This window comes from Equus quagga, chromosome 8 (genome assembly GCF_021613505.1).
Source record: "Equus quagga isolate Etosha38 chromosome 8, UCLA_HA_Equagga_1.0, whole genome shotgun sequence".
Classification (NCBI taxonomy): Eukaryota; Metazoa; Chordata; class Mammalia; order Perissodactyla; family Equidae; genus Equus; species Equus quagga.
In genome coordinates, this window is record NC_060274.1 from 106,501,589 (window position 1) to 106,525,648 (window position 24,060).

A 24,060-nucleotide genomic window follows, 5' to 3' on the forward strand; every position below is an offset into this window, starting at 1 on the left:
TCCTGTCCCCATGCCTGCAGCTCCTCACTGCCCATGGGTCCTGTCCCTATGCCTGCAGCTCTTACTGCCCATTGGGTCCTGTCCCCATGCCTGCAGCTCTTACCGCCTATGAGTCCTGTCCCCATGCTACACCATGATACTCTCTGAATAAAAGAGCACTACTGCCAGACCTTGAGGGTCCAAGAAATCTTTCTTTCAACTCCTCAACTCACCAAGCCCACATCAAGTTTCACCTATTGCTCCTGCCTGCCCCAAACCAGCTGTAGAGAGAGAAAAATAAGATGTTCAAAAAGAGAATAGCAACCCAGGACACCCCTCCCCCCATCCCTGCCCACCAGCCCCCACTCACACTTTAGTTAGCCAAAATACAACTCTAACCTACAATGGGAGGTGTAAGGGACAGACGTACAATGCTTTCCCTCATTTTAGTTCTAAATGGCTACACTAAAGTTAAAAATGTCAATCAGGTTAAAAATAAATGGAACTATTCTTCCATAGGATTTTTATAACATTAAAATTAAATCAGAAAAGGAGTAATGCCAGAGCCTATCCGGTGGCTTTAGTATTATGACAATTGTTTGTAGCTCTTTAATCAGTTGGAAATCATGACAAAGGGATTTGGATGTAGCTAGGATGAAACAAGCTAAACAAATGTAAAATCACTTTCAAGGTTGATCCTATTGAAGAGGAAATCAAGGAGAAGTAGGAGAAGATCAAGACATTGAATCCCTGAAAATAAACCAGAGATGAACAAAGCCTTTGCAAATTAACTGCTGAACAGCAATGACTCAGCTCCACGCTTGTGATTCTTCAAAATTCCACTCTATCGTATTTCTTAAAATTATTCTTTTTTAATTTATGCCCCAAAGTTTAACTGTTCCAAATGAACACACAAAAGATTCACAAGTATCTAATAGGAAAATGTTTCTTCTCTCAAAACAGTGAGCCATCTAAAGACTGAGTAGTTTCTTAATCTTGTTTTGTTTTGTGTTTTACAGAATGTAGCCACAAGCCAATGTTTCTCTAATTTGCTCCCCACAATGAAGCTGGTAAAAGTGCCAAGAAACCATTGTTTGAAAAGAAGTCCTTTCCAACTTGGGTATTTAACAATCCCGACAGGCTATACGTAATAAAATTTTTGTTCTCCTAAGATACACTGAACTTCTTCTAAAGAGACAAAAATGCTGAAACCGAATTTTATTTTTAATTTTATTCTACCTCAAGAAGAAAAGAACACTTTGTGTTCAGATCAGAGGTGCCAGGCAAACACTGACAGATCAGTACTTCTCAGGCAGCGTTAACACGTTGTCACTAAAATTTGAATGAAACCAGGTGGAGAGCTCTCAAGGAGGCAGCTTTCCTTAGCTAGCGTCTGTCAGTTTCACTGTGATGAAATGGGGCCAAGTGGCTTCTCCTGGTAACTTGAGGTAAAGCGTGTCTTCTCCTACACCCCTCCGACAACATAAATTATCCAAGTACGCAGTCTTATCCGTTTAGAAAGAAAAATCTACTCTGTTAATGGTTGCACAGTGTTAGGATTCTAATCTGAATACAGAAAGGTGAAATACAGACACATAAGTCAATCCCAGGTCTGACAGATTTTCAGATCTAAACAATATCAATCTTAGAAATGATCCTTTTTAAATTTCTAGTCCTTAAAATTGCTTAGGGTTTTCAATCAGGGTTCCAAGAAGAACTTATCCCCTTAAAATAAAATTTTCTCTCTCCACAGTAACCTAAAATGTGAGTTTATTGCTTATTCACTTGGATTTCATGACCAGAACATTCTGATTTTCCTCTTAACCCTTCCCTGGCTCCAGACTTCATCACATTTTTCCAATCTCCTTGATTCCTAAATTTAATTTGATATTTTCTTTTGGTTTCTATTGGTTTTTTCCCCTTAGCTGCTTCTTTCTCATCTCATTTCTTCTCAGTCAGTACTTTGCCACATGCCTACTCTCTACATCACATATTCATATTTTCTGGCCTTCAGTCATTTTATATTTCATTTCAGTTCACCTGCATTCCACCATTGGGAGATAATATAGAATAGTGTTGGATGAAAAATCCTTGCATCAGTGAGCATGGAGTGGGATATAGGTCCTAGACATCTGTCGGGTAGGATATTTCTTAAATTATAACTTTGGGGCTCAAAGCATTAAGCCACTCTAGCTGCAATAGCCAATTTCATTGTATGAATATAAAATAAACTAGAAATTAGAAATTAGAAATTCAAAATAACTTCTATACTCCTAGGAAGCAACCCACCCACTGTCAAGGACTAGAAGTCTCTAAAGAAGTTTTTATAAGTGGTAAAAACTAATAATTTAGTTTAGCACTATTCCTATATATTGGAAGGTTGAAGAGCTCTTGAGAAACATCTTCCTTTACCTGAATGCCACTGATGCTAAGTTATAAAACTATTAAAAACTTCATGACATTTTCTGACATTCTTCCCAACATCCTCATCCATAGGAGTTACCATGACAACACTTCCTCTGGCTACCCCATGCTAGGAAAACCAGACATGTGGAAGAGCAAAAACACAATCCAGAACTCTTTCTGGAAAGTAGATATCCAGTCAGTTCACATATTCATTCATAAAAATCCCAACAAAATCTTGCCTTAAGAACATATACTTAATATGTCAGCAGCATGAGTTATGACGCGATTCAAATATCATTACTGAGATGTCTGTCACTTATTTCCTAAATCTAATAATCTACACAATTAATAGGCAACCACCCTCTTCACAAGTAAGACATTTCATGTGGTTACTTTCAAAACCACATTAATGCTGCTGGTCTAGGATGGGGAATGGGCTCATGAATTTGCTGTCCATCACTCCAGCACCTCTCTGCCATGAAAGTCTACATGTGCAAGAGAGAATAAAGTCATTAGAGATTATGTAATCACACAAAATGTAATGGAAGTTGCCACCAATAGGGGAGATTTTTCACAAATACTAGAAATAGAGAATATGGAAGCTCATAGATGGATAGATAAAAATAAGTTGAAAATTCATAACTTAAAATATACTGCTGGGGGCCTCAAGGGGAACTAATTTTCCCAAAAGGAACTCATGGAGACATAACACCCAGAGACAGCAAGTAATCTGAATTTAATGAAATTCAAATGATATTAAAACACTATGTTGAAATTGTCTATATACAGGATCAATGATGGTCTATATTACAGAACCAAGATAGGACAGCCACCCCACTTAATTGGCATTTACCTCTAGGCAAGAAACCAGAGGGGTCTTCTTAAAAAAACTAAACAAAAATCTGGGAATATTAAGACTTCTAGTGTGTATGTGGGTCCTTCCCGGGAGAAAAAAATCCTCTTCACTCGCCAACAGATATACCCCCCTCCTTCTCTCACCTGCACAGAATTTCTGGTCTGATTTCCTTTTCAGATCAGAGATTCAGGGAGGGAAAAGTCAATCATCTTTCACAGCAGCAGAGGAAAACCATTCGAAGTATCTCGAAATTTCTTACAGCAAGTATCACCAAACGGCAGGAAAGAGAAAGCCAGAACAGAAGATAAACCAACTGAAAACTCCCTGATCTTGGAGGACATTGAGGTATCCTGCAGAATAAAAAGGAACTTTGAAAAATTCTAAATAACTTTTTTATCGATATTCAAGAGGAAAACATACCTGTAAATTTAAAATAAGATGCTATTAATAGTGGACACCAGGGACCAAAAATGCTACTATTAGAGATTAACAATATAATTGTTGAAATAAAAAGTTGGAAAGACTGAAAAATAAAATTGAGAACATGTAGAACATGTAAAACAAAAACACAAATATGAGAGAGAAAATGTAAGAGAGGCCAAGGATCGCCCCACAGAGCATGATATTTGGGTAACAGAATTCCAGAAAGAAAAACCAGAGAAGATTGAGGGGTGGTCTAATACCTAACAAATAATACAAAGCAATGTTCCTGTACTTAGGCATGACTCTGCGCAGTGAAAGGGCCCACTGAGTTCCCTGTCTGAGGAATGACAGATGATGCACACCACCCCTAGTTTCTTACAAAAGTATGTCTTTTTAGGAATATACTGGATATTAGAAAGAACCAAATAATTCCTTCAAAATTTTGATGGAAAATAATTTTCTATCAATGCTTCCACATTCAAGCAAACTATCAATGAAGTGTAAGCCAGCCGTTTTTTAGACATTCACTGAGATAGTTTTCCTCCCTTACACCCTAGCATGGGAATTTATTTGAGGATTCCAAAAATGCAGGAAGTAAACTAAGAAAGAGGAAAACATGGATTTCATGGGAAAATATTCCATCCCAGAAGGGAATTCAGGGAAGGGCAGTTGTGCAGCAAACTCAGAAAGCAACCAATAAAACCGGGAGCAAGGAGAGACAGAGAGGTACACATGGGAAATCACTAGGGGGTTGAAGGAAGAGCCATGAAGATAATGAAGAGAGAAAGAGGGAGAGAGAGAGAGGAAGACAAGGACAAACTGTGCAAGGAAAAACAAACAGAATGGCAATTGGGTACAACAGGGCAAATTTCTTTTTTTAAGTCTAAATATAAAGTAAATAAAAATGCATCAGAAGGTTACACAATAGACTGAGTGTAAGAAAGGAGAATCCATGTAACCTTGATGCCAACAATATTCTCCTTCAGTGGCCCAGGTTTACAGCATCAGATCTTTTGGAATAGGAAACGGAATCTTAGCCCAGAGCTTAAATAATATTTCCACAGTCATAATAATGTAAATGTTTATTTGTTTTCTGCTGTTAAAGTGAACCTAGGGACAAAGAAAGGGAAGAAGTGGTTGTCCTTACAGGACAGAATGTCAATGTTAAAAACATAATGACGTAAAAGTGAAAATCTGACTCCAAAAAAATGGATTGTATGGGAAGAAAGAGCATAACAAAGCGTATATGTTTTAATATATTTTTCTTAAAAAACAGAGAGTTAAGATATATTTCAAAAGTTTGGAGCCAGAAATAGAGGCTTAACTATACTTTTTCATAAAATTTACCAGAAGAAAAACCAGAATCTCAAAACAATAAAAGACAAATGCTGGGAGGAGAAGAGAGAGTAAAGGGAAGCAAAAGTGAACTCAAGTCTTTATCTTTCTTATCATGATGTCGGTAAATAATTTGATAAATGAAGGACTTGAGATATAAAAATAATCCCTAGAGTTCCCACCAAAAAACCCTATAAACAAACAATTAAAAGAGATTTTCTCTTGACACTGGGTCCAAGGGTCGAGAGAATGGGATCAGATATTCTTGCTTTCCATTTCAAGCAATTTTCTAAAATAAAAACTTCAAAAGAAATTAAAAAGTAAAACCACCATTTTAAATGACACCAACTAACCTGGGGACTAAATTCTTATTTCTGGGTTCAGTCAATGATACGGTTCAACCTGCTAACACTGAACAGTAGCTGTTGGTTTAATGAATAAACCATTACATCAAACACATTACTATTGTTACTGGCAGAATATTAAACTCCTCATCATTGCTAGACATAAGCAAATTCACTAATTTCTGCTGGAACATAATAGCTGTTTACCAGATAACCACAGAGTTTATCATGACTAAGTGAAAGCTTAACAAGTAGGCAAGTAAGTCTGGGTACAGACTGAGGGGATATAAGGAAAGGATGTAATAAATTTGGAAAAACCACACATTCATCATGAACACATTTCGATGCTGGATGTGTAAGTGCCTTTCTTACGAACTAAGGGTTTTCCCACCGATCATATGATCAGTGATAATGCTACACCTTCTGGACTGGTCTTTGTTTAAACTCTTAAGTACCTGAATCCTCAGATATGTTTTCCAATTCTGTTTTCACTTTGCTTTTTTTCTACAAAGTAAGGTCTTTAGGTAACTAGAGATCTGAAAGCCCCAGGGCAACTAGAGTTCCATTTCTTTCATTTTCATTTTCTTTCTTTTTAATTAGACACTCAAAAATTGCAGTGCACTCTACTTTTTGTAAACTAGTTCCCTTTTTTTGGACTGTTTTGTAGACTGTCCAGAGACTATCCCTATAGTCTGATGCTATTGATTGACCAGGCTGTTAAGGCGCGGAATTGGCCCTTCCTGTGCAGAGGTTCCCTGATGAATACTGACTCTATTAGGCAAGGACAGCACAACGTGACTCACAGTCTTCTCTCAGCCCTATTCCAAGCTCTGTCTCAGAACTGACTTTCTTGCTATCCTCTTAAATTCTCTGGTGGTTCTTTTTCTCCCAGTTAGCTCTGAGCTACCATATACTGTAAGGTAGCTAACAGATCCTTTAGGGAGAGAAATAATATCTGCTACTTGACCCATGAGTCTTGTCTTCTAACCAAATCACCATAATTGGATAATCAGAAGTTAATGTGGGACTCAGGAACATTATATTTATTTACATACATCATATTTTTTTAGTTTGTAAGTTACATTTATGAGGCACCAACCCCTTATAAGAACATTCTGTCTTAAGGCACTATTATGAGTTTTACTCTCTTTTCTTGTATTTATGTCTCTCTTGCTTTGGCAACTTAATTTCCAAGTGGAATTTTAGGTCTTGTACCTAAATACATTTCTCTTATCACCTAATTACTACTAGCCCACTCCACCAACTCCCAGGCCTCCATTCACTGTTCTCCCAGAGTAATTAATAAGAAGAAGCATGACGGAGGCTGGGAGGCAGCCACTGTATTAATGCAAGAAGCTTGAGTCTTGATCACATGCTACTGCTGGAGAGTCATGGGTGAGACATCTCTATTTTCTGAGCCTTAGTTTCCTCAGTTGTAAACATGCTTAACACTTGCAAAGTCAATGCATCACGTGGATTGTGTCCACTATCATGTAATATTAAAAAACTAAATTCCCATGAAAATTTCGCAAAGTGATTTGAGTATTTATTCATTTGACTCAGAAATACCAGAGGAAGACTTAATTCATAGCATACAGCAAAATTTATGAAAAGTCATCTTTTACCGTCTTTTAATGTCTCTAATACTTACAAATATCTCTGAGTCTTTTCCTTCTTTTAAAATTGCAAAGAAATTCCCCTAAAATCAGCCCACACTTTTTATTGTCTCTTTTTCTTTCCTCCCACACTTTTGATATTTTCATTTTCTATTCCTCAAAAACTCAGTGAAGATTCTGACTTCACAGGTGCAGGGTACAAATTCCCTCTGGTCTGAATGCATAACAGAGACCTCTTCCCCTGTTATCAAAGCCTAATTATAGATTAAACTTACACGCCTGGCCTCCACGGACTCTGCAGTTCCCTTTCTAGGTCAGTGAGGCAGTCTTCTTCAGAAGCTCAGCTTGTGCCATCTTTGAATCCAGGAAAACATCCTCGAGTCATATCCTGCAGTCTCTGACTCCGTGGCCTCCAAGGCTTATCACAGCTGTCCTATTTCAGTGGGAAATCCTCTCCATAACTTCAAGGCCTGTTTTTCTGTAGTTGGCCATTAATTCCTTAAATTCCTAGTATCACTGTTGCTTTCCAAGTCTAACCTCTAGGAGGAGAACCTCAGTCAGTGGAACAGGACTCTAAGACATAAATCAAGCCAGTCTTGGGTGCCATTCCTCCTTCCTTCATTCTGAATGCTCTCTCATTTCTTTAAATCTTTGATCTCTTAGGAGGTAAGATTAAAAATCTAATTTCCAATCTGCAGTTACCTAAATGAACTTCCTAGGCTGTCTCAATTTACTGCATTTACTTAATACTGAATTAAAAAAATAATAATCCATAAAGTAATCCAATGTCAAATAGTAGATTATCACCCCAAAGCCTTCTAATCTCAGACTAGTAGCTAAAGTTTCCCTTTGGCTTTGGTATAGCATTCCAAGGACAATCCCAGACAACACGTAGTTATCTAGAAATTTCTGTGAAGTTTCCAAACTGTAAGACACTGAAATTTCAGTCTAATCTATGTTCTAGGTGATGACTTATTCCAAAAACCACTAGGTATAACACTTTACATTCAGATACATGCAAACCACAGAAATCTCAGCTGCCTCATGGCACTACGGCATAGTGTCTAAATATTCAGAAAATAATTTAGAAGCAACTTAAAAATTCATTGAAGTTTCTCAGCAATTCCAAAAGATGAATCTCTATGTAACTCGTCTAACCAAGCACAATTTCTGAAAATCCTTTTTGCATTCCTCTTGAGCATGCTTTCTTCCATGGAAGGTCTCTTGATCTCAAGCATTCATTTTTTCTTTCTCTCTGTATAAATACCTTTCACATTTTGCAGCTGCCTGACTCTCTCTTCTTTCTTAACTTTCAAAATCTCCCACCAAAGCAGGGATGTTCCTCTTTCTCTATTCCCTTCCCTCTCATCTGACAGATATATTAATTTCTTTCTCTGATCTTTTCAGTGTAAATCAGTCAAGCTTATTTCAGTGATTCCTGATTCTCCCCTCATTCATAGACTTGATTATGGGCAGCAAAGATGTTTCTCCTTAAAGAGAAAACTAGAGTGGAAAACTTTTTATAGTCTTATATTTATATTGTTCTTATTACATATAAACAGCAATATCAGTATAGGGGGTTATTTGAAACTAAATGAAATGGATGTATTTATACAGATTTCTGACACAAGTTTTTAAGAATTTTTGGTTAAAGAAACAAAAGTAGAGAGATGGGAAGCAGGATGCAGTTTGGCCAGAATCCACATTCCTCTGGGTATGGCCTCTCAGTCTCCCTTTCCCGTTCTCACTTAGCATCCTGAAGAAAGAACAGGCATAAGAGAAAAGAGAAGGATAAAGGATGGCAGAAAAGAGATTAGCGTTTTGTGTGAGGAATGAACAACTGGTGTGGAGAGAAATACAGCTCGGCTTAGTGTGTCTGCCGCTCCATGAGCAGAGCTGTATATATGCCAGGTGGTGAGGAGGGCAGAGGCAGCCACAAAGCTCCAGAACAGCTGCTCCTTTCTCTCCTTCCACTCAACATTTAGAGAATCTGGGCAGTTTTGGGGCAGCCACTAGGGAGCAGCAGCAGACGGCTGCCATGCTCCAGAGGTGTGCTCTTGAATGGCGAGGGCTCCAGTTACAAAAGGCAGCTATCTTTTATACGCCAACAAATGTGATCTACTAAAAGGCTGCAAAATGGCATATTCATTGAAAATTACTGTTTTTAATTTCGGTCGTAAATTTAGTTCTCTAATTTTAGTCGTATTTTATATTATACATCTGCTGTAGGACAAATATTAAAGAAAAAATTTTTTAGAAAACATATATTTCTCTTCCCATTCTGGCCTTACTCATCTGAAGCAAGGGAGTGAAAAACATTCAAGAAGACTTTTCAGATTCAACCCACATTTACTGATAACATACTCTGTGTGCCAATTACAGTACCAGAACTTTCCATAGGTGTTATCTTATGTGAGGTAGGTATGAAAAGTTTTTTTTTTCCTAAGTAAGGGTAAAAGATTGCAAAAATCGGAGGAAACAAAATACTAGAAGTTCAGTTCTGTTGAAATGTATGCAAATCCGATTCCAATTAAATTTATACTTGTCTCAAAAATATGTCAAAAATTCTCCCAAGGGAAAAAACAACAAAAATTGAGGGGTTTTTTTAAATGTGGCTTTGTGTGGCTGTTATTCTCCATCCAAAATGATTATGGCCTTCACAAATAATAGGTGACAATTCTACAGCATTTTGAAGTTTACAAAGTATTTTCACGCACAAAACTCTTGATCTTTAAGAAGATTCTGTAAAACAGGAACCCCTATATAATAGGAATCTTCAATTCCTGGATGAGGAAAGATTTCAGAGCTCTAGTGTGTTGACTGGAGTTGGCCTCTATTCTGGAGCAGTGACATTTTAATAAGCCTATGGCAGGCAGCGGACATTACAGATAGGCTTTGCTCTGTTGCTGGTACAACATGTCACCACTGGCCAACTAGATTTATAGAGTTTTCTAGAAATGGCAAAAGCAGTTGGTATTCTATGAAAAGAAATTTTACTTGCCTGTCTTCTGGGGTGCACCAAGAGTGTCTATAATTTGTCAGTTGAACTAAAGCTCAGCCCAGATGTCTCCTGAATTTGTTCACTGAATCATTCACTTACATACGCAAAATTGTGGCATTGAAGGAATTAGTAAAGATTAAACTATAAGATATCTATTTAGTACGCTGTTATTAACCAACCTTATAGAAATGGTTATTAAATAAATTTTGAATTCTTGTTATTCCTACCTCAAAGGCCCCTAAATTCCTTAAAGTGAGATCAAGTCAATACTAAGTTCAAGAAATGAGGTGTTTCGTAAAAAGAAAACTAAGTTGTGATACCGACAAAGGATAATTTTTTTAAATAAATAAGCAGTAAGTTAAAGGCATGCCTATTCACTAACCATTTAAATAGTCAAATAACACTATTAAAGTATGATTGTCTCTGAAGACCGTCTTCTTTATAGGCTGATGGCAGTTAATCTTCCTAAATGCAGTTGTCATTTCTTTACAGTAATTGATGATAGTTCTACGATGATATCCACACTCAAAGTTGAAATTCAAATTCCAAAATTTGTTTTTTAAATAGATCTTCTTTGGTTCCCCTTCCTATTCTCTCTGTTCATGAAAATTCCAAAACTTCCTCTTTCTGCCTCTGTGCAGGCTACTCCTTACCCTTGGCATGCCCTGCCTTCAGGTCCCTTGCCCAGAACATTCAAGATCCATCTAGCTTACATATGACTTCCTCCTTGAAGTTTTCTCCTAGAGCAATCTTTTTCCTAAAATCTCTTTTTCCTGAATTCTCCTCTAAAGAGTCATCCTAGCTCCACCATTCCCTTGTTTCCCATATCCAAGCATTCACCAAGTTCTTGATACTACTTCTTCAGTGTTCTTAAAATCGTGCACATTGGAGTCAGATGTATAGGCTTGTGAATTTAATCTGTTTCCACCAGCTGAATAAATTTAAAAAAGCAACTTGTTGTTAATCTTAGTTTTCTCTTCTATAGAATGGCCATTCTAAGACTCACAGGGTTATGATAAAGATTAAATGAGTTAACAAAGGTAAAATTCAACTTAGGCGGAAAATTCAACTTAAGCCAACATTTCTCAAAGTGCATTTCAAGGAGTATTAGTTCCACAAAACGTTCTTCCAATAAAAAGAGATTGACGGTTAAATCAATTTCTTAAACAGTATATCCAGTACCCACTTCTCAGTCAGCCATGATGTACATTAGCATATTAAAGCCTTCACAAGGTCTGGCAGGAAAAGAAAATAAAACAAAAACAGTTGTCCTCACATTCCCGAGACTTATTTGACCAGCGAGTCTTTGTGTGCATGTAGAGCAAATGTTTAAAATCCAGTGTTCTGAGCAAGGTGTTTGAGAAAATGCTGACTTGGACAAGAATCACAGTTACCATTTTGGAAGTTACTTCAGCCTCAGGTTTCCAACAGTTTTAGGAAAAAAAACTGTAAAAGAGACTACCTCGTAATGTTCAGAGTCATCACAAACTCTCAAAAAACTGAATGAAATTGTCCTGTGGGAAACTGTGCCATAGGGTAGTAGAAGGGGATTAACTTTCTAAGGCCAATTATTTCTTAACAATCTCTTAAAGGATATGGAAAAGTCCTGTTTTTCATACAATGCCCAGTAATTGCTTATTCAGCCAGTAGCAGATGTGAAACTTCATCTCAGGAGAAAAGTTTAACACACAAATATGTGAAATCTGATAGAGTGGGAAGAACTCTGGGGAGACGCAGGAAATGGATAAGCCCACGCCTGTGATGAAGGCAGAATTGAAATGTGTTCACTATACCTGTGTTCCGATACATCTGCCTCCAAACATAAAACTGTTTACCGTGTATGAGGCAAAAGGGCAATAAATGCTTGTGGACTAACTGTCTCAATGTCACAAGCTGAATGCACCAAATTTTAGATGGCACAGTGGGAATTCTGAAATCATTTTACTTTTCTTTTTATGGGAGCAAAAATAAGCCTAGCTCACATTTATTACTCATATGTGGCTTGTTCTTCTATAGCATGACATCCCCTAATTCTTCACAAATAGAACTTAGCTCTTCTTTTATCTTCATTGAAAAGTGCTTTTCAAATAAACTAGCATTTCTTAAATCACATTAGTCATTTCTACTTAGCCCTATTTGAATTCAGTCTAATCTAGTAGAAGAAAGTTAGATTTCCTAGAGCAGAGTTCTATTTTTTAAAGCACACTATAAAAACATGCTGCTGTGGGAGCAAAAGAAAATTAATATCATAATAATTTTTAACAATTTTTACATTTTTATTAAAACAAAGGTAAGCAAAATAACCAAGTTGTTGCTATTAACCTCTCCCATTTGGTTTTATTTTTTATAGGCTATAAACAGTCATACATCTTTAAAATAAATACCCCAAACTGAAAATAAGATGTTTTATTAATCATATAAGGAAGACCTCTGAATTCTTAAACACCGGTAAGGTTTATGCTGTAGCACCACTTCTGTATAGATGAATGACTGAGGCGTTTAACTTACTAGAGTACCTTTTAACTCTAAAAAACAACAAGTAAACAAATAGGAAAACACTTTCTAACATAACTCTCACTACCTGAATTATCCAATTAGAGAATAATAGGTCTAGAAGAAATTTTCATGAATAACTATATTCAATTCCTAATTTTATAAACATAGAAATTGAGGCCCTACATATCAAGTAATAAAACACAAATCTATCTGAGGATTACTGAGACCTAAGGCTGAAAGTGAGTCTCCTATTTCCACTTATGCTTCCCACATAATCACAGACCTTCCTAGGGTCTGTCCTTTAAGTCTGTATGTGCCTTAAATAACATGAAATCACTATCAAATATTTTATGGAGACCATTTATAAAAATTGGCTGATTCTTTGATAAAGCAACTTGAAGGACAAGATAATTCGTTGCCCTCGTTTAAGGAAGTCTACTCGCAGTTGCCAAGCGTAAAGCATGTTCTTTCCAGGAGATTTATACAGCATACACCAACCGCAGCAAACCTTTGGAACAATTCTACAAAGAGGTTAGGTCAGTAGTCTCAAAGATCTTATAGTGGTTTAATCTAGAAGTCATATTCTAATTTTTTGGAATAGAAAAAAAGAATGGCCTGATTGCAGAAAAATGCATGTACCAACAGATCTGACAGCTATAAAAGCAGTCAAATGAGAAGGAGTTACAGAAAGCCTAGCAGAGTGTTACAACCACCTAAGAAAGACACAGCAGGGACAACTGTGAGGAAGTCTTGGAAACACAGTAAAAGTATGGTTTTAGTGCCAGACAGCAATTGTAGAGCAATATTGATAAAAGGAATGGAAAGGTGAAGTATGAGAAGGAAAAAGGTAGGTCTGTTTTCACAGGCTAGGATGTTAAAAGGACCTAGACCCAGGTGGTATTACTTTTAAATGAGGACTTTTTCTCTTAGGTATGTTCGCTGCAATGGGCGTGAGTGTACTGCAGCCACGGAGTCACCACGTCAGTTATAAAGGATCTGTGGGGTACGCTGCGGCAATAAAGTCTCCCTTTCTTATTTTCTAAAAGTACTCTCTATTAACAGGTTAAATATAACTTCTAAAACTGTCATCTAAAAATGATTTAGTTCAGTCCTGAGATAAGACATCGCTCGTCCCTGCTGTTTCTCTCTACGTGCAATTGAATGCATACTCATCCAGGCTTAGCCAGAATTATTTTACAGGTGTCCTTCAAAGGGTGGGTGATTAAACAAAGTTTGGGACATCCAGATCATGGAGTAATATTCAGCAATAAAAAGGAACACAGCAACTTGGATGAATTTTGAGGGAATTATGCCAAGCGCAAAAAGCCAAACCCAAAGGATTACATACAGTATGATTTCATTTATATAACATTCTTGAAATAACAAATTTACAGAAATAGAGAACATGTTAGTTGTTGCCAGGCACTGGGGCGAGGCATAGAGAGGGAAGCGGGTGTGGCTATATGAGGGCAACATGGGGGATCCTTGCAGTGATGGAAATGTTCCGTATCTTGACTATACAGGGAGATACATGGACCTACACAGGTAACAAATTTGCATAGAACTAAACACCCACACACGCATGCACACTCACACACACGTACACAAAGGACTACAAGAAAAACTGGGGAGATCCGAACAAGACTGGTGGACTGTATAAATGTCAAATCCTGGCTGTGATATTACACTCTAGTTTTTAAAGATGTTATTTTGGGGAGGAAACTGGGTAAAGGGGACACAGGATATTTATTATTTCTTACCGCTACATGTGAATCTGCAATTATCTTAAAATAATGAATTTAATTAAAAATGATTTTAGAACAAATAAAAGCAAGGAATACTAGTAAAATTTAGCACTTTTCTGTGTCCTTGTTGTGCTCTTGTTATATCCCTCTGTCATTTATTTACGGATTTGAAGGAAAAACACTATTTTTTGTCTCAACCCCTGAGTTTATATACAATCGTGCATTTCTGCAACTTTACTTGGACATAAGGATCCATAACCTCAGTAAAATGGTGTGGGCAATTGGGGAGGGTTCCAGCTTCTGGCTCTATTTTCCTTCCTTAAATAGTGGAAGCTTTGAGGAAAGATGTCATGTAAGCTTTGGATTCAGTCAACAGCCATATTAACTTTATTCATTTTAGTTTCATGCTTTTATCACCTACTGACCTCTATCTACAGCTGGGACTACATATTTTATTCATATAGAATACTTTTTAGTTCTTTCTTGTAATTCTCTTCTACATCGTAGACCTTACATAATGCTGATGTGCCCACTGAGCTTTTTAAAGGGCCCTAGGATACAGAGTTCACATATATTTTAGTAATTCTACCATAAGAAAAGGTTTTTTTTTTACTAGTTAGTCCTCTATTCTAGATTATCATTTTATGTTTAGAACCTTATTTTAACCTTACGTATTCTACTTGTCATGTTAAAATTGCATTTGCTTTACTCTTCCCAAGGTTAAAATAAGGATTAAAATACCATTTATTATTATTTTTATTACTTTAAGATCCCCATAAAACTCTAGAGTTACCATCTTCCTCTGCCCTTCTTTGGTTTGGGGATAAAGAGGCATTTTCTACTTTATGTTATGTCCTTCTTTAAGCTGCATCGTATTCTTTGATTTGTCTTTTTCAGTTTGACCTCTATCATTTTCTTAGATTTCTTTTCCCTCTCTGTGCCATTTTTATTATTATTTATTGAAATAACTAAACATGATTCTTCCTGTTTTTCATTAATAATCATGGATTTTTAATGCCCTACTTACATTTTCCCTGATAAACTACCAGATTCACTGGATATTATTAGAGTACTCCAAGATTCTGCCCCAAACTAGATCCAGATAACTGAATCCAGCTTCTCAGTTCCTAATCAGATTAAATCATATTTTTATATGGCATAATAATTTTGTATGTTCTTAAAATAGTAGTATGATTATTTCTTACTTTACTGAAGAGCCTGGATGAATCTATTAGCTATAATTATTGATGAGAAAATTAAATTTGACTACTAACTAAAATTCATTATTTCTCTGTATTGTTTCTTTCTAATTTCCTCACTAGTTTGTTCAGTTGTTTAGCCTACTCTGATATTGTATCTTAGTAAGCCCTTTTAAACATTTTATGAAACAAGGCTCAAACCAAGTAGATGGATAGATAAGACAGAGAATATGTCAGACAATTAGGTAAAACAGGAAAAAACTTAATTCTTAATTATGGTTTCTACTAAGTAATGGAACAACCTCTTCGTTAGCCAATCTATACTTTTGCTGCCAAAGACGTTTCCCTGAAGTTTAAAGCTGAGACTATCTCTGCTGAAAAGCTCACTGTAGCCTATACAACACAAACTGGTGTTCCCACAGTACTCGAGACCCTACGAAATTCAGCTTCAAGCTATTTTTCTTGCTTCCCCACAATGTCCTCTGCTTAAATTAGCCTCTGTTCTGGCAGCTCAGGATCACACTCGGTTCCCTAAATAAACTATTCCCTTTTTTTTTTTCCCCTATGAAAACCTAGGCAACAGTCCCCATCTTCATTAATGTACTTATAACTGGCCTTATGAAGCCCTTGCATAGGCAGGGTGGGCCTGCCCATCAATGGATAGCACTTCTCAAAGGTAGGCATCAGAAGCCACTCAGCAACTGTAAAATCCTACAGAATATAGGAAGCTCTCCAAAAGGCCTGGGAAAGAATATGATTGGTAGGGGACTTCTGAATGTCAGGCTTCTCCCATAAGGCCAATCCAAATATTAGTGTCTTCCCAACCTATCTCTATTGGGATATTGCAAATCACTTAGATCAGAACAGTTCCCAATTCCCCAGCTTCCAGACCAGTATAGAATATACTTGCTTGTGAATACTGATCCTACTCTGCTAATAAGAATGTGTGTTTAAAATTGACAAGAATAAAGGAACAAGCTGGGTACACTAAGGGCTCATGAAAGAGGCATATCCTTGAATTCTCCTTCTGCATAGTGCTACTAATTCAGAGGTGACAGTAGGGACTCAATCCAAAACACCTCCAAATCATTCTAGCACCTAGCACAACAATGGCACATTGGAGGAACTTTATTCTGGAATGAATGGATAGATAGATGAATGGATGGATGGACGGGTGCATGGATGGATGCTTTTTCCATGGCCTCTACACTCTTCCAACCATTTCTAGCCACCAAAGTAATTTAAGATCCAGTTTTAATTTCATCTGTCAAGAAACTTTATCCAGATCCCGTAGTTGGAGGTAACCATTACACGTTCTGAATTCATAGTTTATTCTTTAATCTGTACTTGTCTAATTATGCTTTTATTGTAGTTGAATTTGAATACACCGTTCCCTTTAACAGATTGTAAATCCTTTGATATCTGGAAGTTTATCTTATTGAACCTTGAACTCCTCAAGGGCTTAGCATCCTGGCTGGCAGGGAGCAGCACTGAATAAAAAATCTTGTGCACAAGCGTACTTCCTAATCAATAATCTTGGATCATTGCTCCATATTCAGTCAGTATTTAGAAACTATCAGCATATAATTCATGACATATTCAACAAATACTTCCTGAGCACCTAGTCTGGGCTTGGCAAGAATGTAGATAATATTTAATCACCTTGACATTTGTTCAATGTGTCAAAAACATGAATTTATAAAACGCTTGTTTTCTCATAAGCAGAGATATAAGTACTGATCCAAAAATGACCTTTTTTTGCAAAGAATAAATTCCCACCTAATAAGCAAAAACATAGATTTGACAATGAATCATCTTGTAGCAAGGAAAGGAAGCAGACCAAAATATTTTCAGAACAGAGTAAAGGCAGGACCCAGTGGGGCATTTTAAGTTCTATTGGAATGTAGTAAAAGTTCTGAGAGAACTGACTTCACATTCATGTTTTGGAGGAAAGAGAGTACTTTATATAACGCTTGTCTCATAGGGTGAACTATTTTTTATATGCACTGACAATAATATGAAAAAGCATTTTCAAATGCTGGCAACTTTGCAAATGGAGAAACAGATGCAAAGAGAAATTGCATGACTCCTAAGAGTCAAAGAAAATAAAGGGTCAAGTTTCCCCTCCAGCACTGTTTCAACTCCATTCAAGCCATCCCTACTTCAAGACTGTTTCAATATCCTTCATTATAGGAAAGCAATTCCTCTACGAAATCAAAGAATCTAATGATTTTGGTTAAAAACTTTCAATGTTTATCCAAAACAGTCAAACCACGAGGTAAACAAGGAGACTCAGAAATTCTCCTTTTCTGTATTCCAAGCAAGTTGAGGAATCCCCAGTATAGCATGTATATGACTGACCATCTATAGGCAAAGATATATATTCAGTTAAAGTATCATGTTATAAATACTATACTACATGTACAAAGCAAATATGGATTTAATGGGGCTAATTTGCACGAGAAATTTTGCTTATGTTTCTGGTTGTCCCCAAAGCATTGGAATCATGGAGCCTACTTTTTTTATAACAAAATAAACATTTTGGACTTATTGTACAGGCAGAGACAAGATGTCATGGTGTAGGCACTTCTTTTTAGTTACTTTCTACTCAGAATATCAAGATAAAGGCAGAAAAGATTTTGCATATATGGAATTTCAGATTTAAATGCCCATTATAGGTCCTCTGTAGTAGGCTGGGTATACTGGCAAAACAGAACTATTACTACCATATTCATTTAGCACTAAATATGTGTCAGGCAATGTTCTAGGATATTTGTATATGCAATTTCCTTTAATCATCTCAAGAACTCTATGAAGTAGTAATGATGATTTCCATGGAGATAAGAACTTGAGACTAAGAGAGGTCAAATAATGTGCCAAAGGCTATAAGATTCATGAATGGAAAGTTGAAATTCACACATCTTCTTCTGACTTTGAGGTCTTGTTTTCAATCACTATATTACAATACATTTAATCTTCATAATAAGCGTACTTATTATCCCCACTTAACAGATGCGAAAACTGAGGTTCAGAATTCAGTACCTTGTCAGGAGTTACACTCATCTACGGAGTGACCCATTCCAAATTAAATCAGGGTCAGTGAAACTTTTCTCCTTCAAATTACCCTTTCCAGTTGACACTGTGCCACTAATAATTGTGGTAGAGGCACTCTTGTGAAGTTACTATCTTTTACTGTTTTTATTTATCTTCAAATTATTTACTTGAATAAAAAGACAAGAAACAAAACGAGCAAAAACTTATGTCTCCTTCCTCCAGCAATGCAAAAGGAGTGACTCTAGTTGGAAGCACAAAAATGTGAGCCCTGAGTTATTTCAGGCTCATCCAGTAACCTCGATACACCTTCTCCCTGCGGACTCAAAGCAGCATATGGCTGTTCTTTCCAAAGTTCAGGCTCTGCTGTTTACTCTGAACCTCTAGGTTACAATACGTTTTGTAATCACTAATAAAGACGACTTGTCTCTTGAGAGAATCAGCCTAACAAAATGGAGAGACCTAACTGTGCAAATTCCTTCTCAGGAAGACAATACGCCCTTCATGCGTGGACTGAGATTATTGAATAGAATACCTAAATCAAAATAGACAATTATGTTAACTGATTGTAATTGCTAAATTAAGAACATATGTTAGTTCCATAAAAAATGAAAAGGAACAATAATATTTGGAACGATAAAAAGAATGCTTTTGAGGAAATAAAACACCTCATATTTCCAGAAAAACCTACTTTATATAAAATAAAAATTCTTTTACTGTGCTAAGATACATTCAGGGCAAATTTGTTGCATACATATATGCTTAATTATACACTCTCTGTGTACAAGATTATTTTATGGTTGAATTCAGCCAGAAAAACTGGCTCTTTGAAAATAAGCAGAATTCAGTCCAATAATTGGCTGATAAATGTTTTCCATTGAGAGTGTGAAATCTAGTGTAAATCTGGTTTAATAGCATAAGGGGAGATGGAGCATATGGGGAAGAGTACCCTCTCTGATGTTTAACAACCCCCAATCAGCTGTCAGGCCAGACTAGGAAGCTCTCTCTAAGCTGCCATTGCAAAACCATGCACACACCTTCATCAGTGTACCGGCCTCGTTGCTCTAGAATTCTGGGTTTGAGCATCTGTCTCTCATCCTAGACTGTGAGCACCTTGAGAGCAGGGGCCACAAACTCACTTTAGTCCCAACTCTTAGCACAGAGTATGTGCACAGAATGAACTTATCAAATCCATTCAAGATTAACTGCCTAGGTGGCAATACCTAGCCACATGCTACCATAGGGAAGGAAACTATGTATTTATATCACATAAAGTTTACTTTTTAAGTGCAGATAGATTTTCTAAAGTATTAAGGCCAATATAAAAGACGAGCAGAAACAACGAGCTGTGGGGACAAATGGTCAGCATTTTAAATGTGGAGATTCTGTCTGAACTTTCTAAAGCAAACTCAAGTGCCTCTTCTAATAGGACCTTCACATTTCCATTCATCACGCTCCTTATCAGACCTCCCACTAACCATATACCATCATGAGATACTGGATTAACAACAGGTAATGTTTGTGGATTTCATATGTGCCAGGCCCTGGACTAAATGCTTTATTTTATTATTTCATTTAATTCTTATTACAACCATATGAGGTAGGTGCTACTGATGTTTCAATTTTACATATGATAAAATAGAGGCAAAGAATTTTCTTTGGTGCCTTGCGTAAGTTCTAAGCAGAATTTTAACAAATCAGTTGCTTTCCAAGCATCCCCTACTCTACCTTCAAGCAAGTGACTGATTCAACTCTCAAGGAGAAATAGTCATTCTGTTTATCCTGATAAACTCCAGAATTCAACCCTTGACTTTTAACCTCTCCCCATCATCTAATTCACTCTCTTTTCTTCTGGGAGTTGCATTCTCTCTGTTTCAGTAAAGCTACCACTGCTATCTAGTTATAAATGATCATAACTGTGCATGAGAAATAATCTTTACAAATTGTTTTCATATATTTTATGAACGAAACACAATAATAAACATAAAACTTTCACGCACTGTTAAATGTACATAAAAGATCAGCTTGAGATTCAATACGAAGTTTTATAATAAATATATCATGCATATGTAGAGAGATAAGTGTGTGTGTATTTGTGTGTATAGTTATTTTAGCTATCTTGGTGTCATATATTAGTGAACATATCTTTCAACCATTGAATTTTGTTATATAAATCTTTAATCATGAGAACAAAATAGGCAGTTTGGCATTAAGAAAAGTCAGATAAAAAGCAGCTTCCCTATTTTAACCCTTGTCAAATTTTCTTTGTCATGTTTATTTCATTTCACATAGGTCTACTTTCAAAAGGGCTTTTGCTAAACAGCTATTGATATTCATATTTGTATCAATAATCTGTAGAGTTATCAAAGCCATTTCAATAAACGTCAATTTCAGTTGTGGAACAGTGGATAAAATTTCATCAGGCTGCTACATATAGTAAACTGTAGATATGTGGTCTTACATGTACAACAACAGTTGGAAATATAAGCCGTCTTTGTGGTTATTGAATGCAGAACTCTCACAACTGTCAGGAAGCCACTTCAGAGACAATAAATCATAAATACCCTAGTTTTGTTATTTCTCATCATCTGCTTCTTTGCTGAGAACTTTGGTGACTGGTGCTGTACAAACATATCACTTCAAGGGCTATACTGGATGCACAGAAGTGAAAAATGTATTAAAAATACCAAATTTTTAGTGCCTTTCGAGTGGGTTCAAAACCAAGAAAGCACATGCAGACATGTTGCACACAGACAAGAATGATCTCTCTCCCCATCCTCATGTGTGTCATAAGCTTTTACCTTCTAGCTAGGGTGAGCTGTAGCTAGGAAATGAACTTAATTATTCATTTAGGAAATGAATTTAACACTCACAGTGTTATGATAGTTTTAAGAATGAAGAAGAGGAGATACTTTCATCAGAGAAAAGAGTGAAATACACATTAAAATAATAAAACAGTAGAATATGTTTCTAGTTTATTTGAAGCACTTAAAAAGTATCTTACTGCCTGTAGAGGAAACACTGCCGTAGTAGAGATTTCTTGGCCTCTCGGTTCCTGTAAACAGTCCTGCCTTACAGATGTAGAAGAGATGCTGTATGAATGAACTCCAGTCCTTAGCTGAGACTACAGGGCATGCTCCCTATTTCTCTAGACCCAAACAAGCCGGTGTGCGTTGGTATGGCACCACAGTGGCTAAAATGTGAAATAATTCCTTACCCAGTGGTAAACAGATGCTGCCCCAACCAGTCCTACACCCTCCGCCCCACAGCCACCACTAGCCCTGTGCCCTGTGATTTCCTGGGCCTCCCTTATCTGTCAAGTTCAAGATTGGCTTCCTGCTCCAGAGGCCCTTATAATTGGTGGGTGCCGGTACCAGGCAACTCTCTACAGAGCCCCCAAAGACCCCTTCCCTAGGAGAGCCCCTCTGGAGGGCTAATTGCCAGTCAGGCACATCGGATAAAGCTCCTCCACCTCGCAGCCGTCCAATGTGCCACACCCACCGGGTCCCCACCAGATCCCAGTGTGAGGAAAAAGAGCCCCTGGTGGCAGTGTGACACCCAGGCAGGCAAATGTCCTGTGGCCTTTGGCACCACCTCCAGGCCCTGGGACTCAGCTTTGGACTGGGATCTCCAAGTCATCTTCATATGGCCTTTGACCTTGACAGTACCAGAGGTAGATAGGGACAGCAGGCAGACCTAAGGGCTGTTAAATAATCTGAACATCACTTTTGGATACATCAAGTTTCTCTGCTGTTGCAGTTGAAAGAGGTAATATAAATACAGGTGATGATTCAGTTCCATCAATCAGATGTAGCCATAGGTCTCACCTTACAATGCGGCAAAGGTGAAATACACTTATTTTAAGCCCTAACTTTATAATTCATGGCATACTCTGTCATACACCACTCCCCCCCAACCACACACACACACACACACACACACAAAGTGTACAAACACTTGAACAAGTAAGACTTTCAGAAAAGGGCAAAATTTCCCTAGGTATATAATCAATTAAAAGATAATAAGAGCTTTCATTAAATCCCTACAGATATCAGGAGATTTCTCTACACATGTTTAAGACTTTCCATAAAATTTTACAGTTGAAAGAAGGATCAAATTATACATTTTCTGAAAATTTATTTACAAGAAAATCTATTCTAACAAAAGTTATATTATATACTTAAAAATTAGGCATTCCTCTCTGAGAACTATATACATTAATGGGCGGTTATATGGATACTTGCTTTTAGATGGAGTTGATTCGTCCAGTGCCCAATGACTTTGTATTCTGTGCTTTTGTTGGTTATTTGATATTGGAAGATATCATAACGTCCAGGAGCATCTCCGTTTTCATTAAAAGTGACAGGTGTCCCAGCACTACCTATAAATGTTTAGAAAACAATGTTAATAAAGTTTTAGCAAGATAGCCCACTGGGTTTCCTTTTGTCTAAGAAAGAATGGTAGATAAAAATATATTGTGTGTAGTAAGAGATATGAAGATTGTAATCCATACAAGTTCATTCCTGATAGCACACTATCCTTTCCATGAAAAGAGACCCAGACATACATACAGGAAGAAGACATGCTTTATTATGCACATTAGAAAGTAACTGATGAGTATCCAAGTCAGGCAATGTACATAATGGTTAAATAAATAAAAGTTGATAGGCTGAATATTCAATACTGGCTACAGAGAATGACAGTTAATAGAGAAGAGCGTAAATGTCTTGAAGCATAACAGCCATTGTACAATATGAACTGCAAACAGCAACTGAGAATGTAGCAGAACGGCCCACCTAGAGTCCCTAGAATTTTACTTTCTTCTGACTTCAACTCCACTCTGAAGCAGTTGCCCATTCAATTTCTCTTCTAAGCCTCTGCTTCTGCTACCTGTGCCCAAGAGAATATCACTGAGGACTGCTGTTGGGAACCTCTCAATGGATGAGGCAGTGACCACTGGGAAGTCCCAACTCTGCTCAGATCATAAAAGTTCCCCCGATGCACTGTGAGGAGAGTAATAGTGGCAGGGCAGCAGGATGCAAGAAATGTAGTCTTTTCTAAAGTCCCATTTCTTTTGGAAGCTTTCATCTTTTCTCTTAATAGTTCCTGCTCACTTTTACTTTCCCTCTTATTAACCTTTATATGATCACAAGTTTAAGTGTGGAAAGGGATCACTACCCCCAATGTCTTCTTGTTCCATCTAGCCTCACTATCTATACAGACTTCCTTTGCTCTAACAGCCTTTAGCAACCCCTTCATCTTCTTGGATCACTCTTTGCTATCTTGACAAATTCACCTGACACCAATCCTTTTTCTTTGTCCTATCTTCTCTCTGCAAGTCCCCTTCCCTGAATTCCTTCTCATTCATATATGGTGTAATTTCTATACTGTACTAGAAAGTTTCTCCTTCTTGTTGTCTCTTTTCCGTATTGTACTCTCCAAAAATATATATTACAAATAGTTATGTATAACTCCATATATTTCCACCTTTTAATGAGTTTCTTATTCTACTTGTAGAGTTATATAACTAAAACCAATAATCACAAAATTCTAAAACATTTAACTTAAAAAATGAATGATTTAAAAAAAATGACTTGCAAATAAATACA

General features: G+C 36.9%; 1 protein-coding gene across 1 annotated transcript in view; it reads right to left on the reverse strand.

Annotated features, from left to right (window-relative positions):
- GRM8 (glutamate metabotropic receptor 8) overlaps positions 1-24,060 on the reverse strand; it is a 718,399-nt gene that overhangs the window by 128,961 nt on the left and 565,378 nt on the right. The window contains exon 8 of the mRNA XM_046670043.1: positions 22,696-22,832. Coding sequence (XP_046525999.1) covers positions 22,696-22,832 — 137 coding nt within the window. The remainder of the gene's footprint in view (positions 1-22,695; positions 22,833-24,060) is intronic.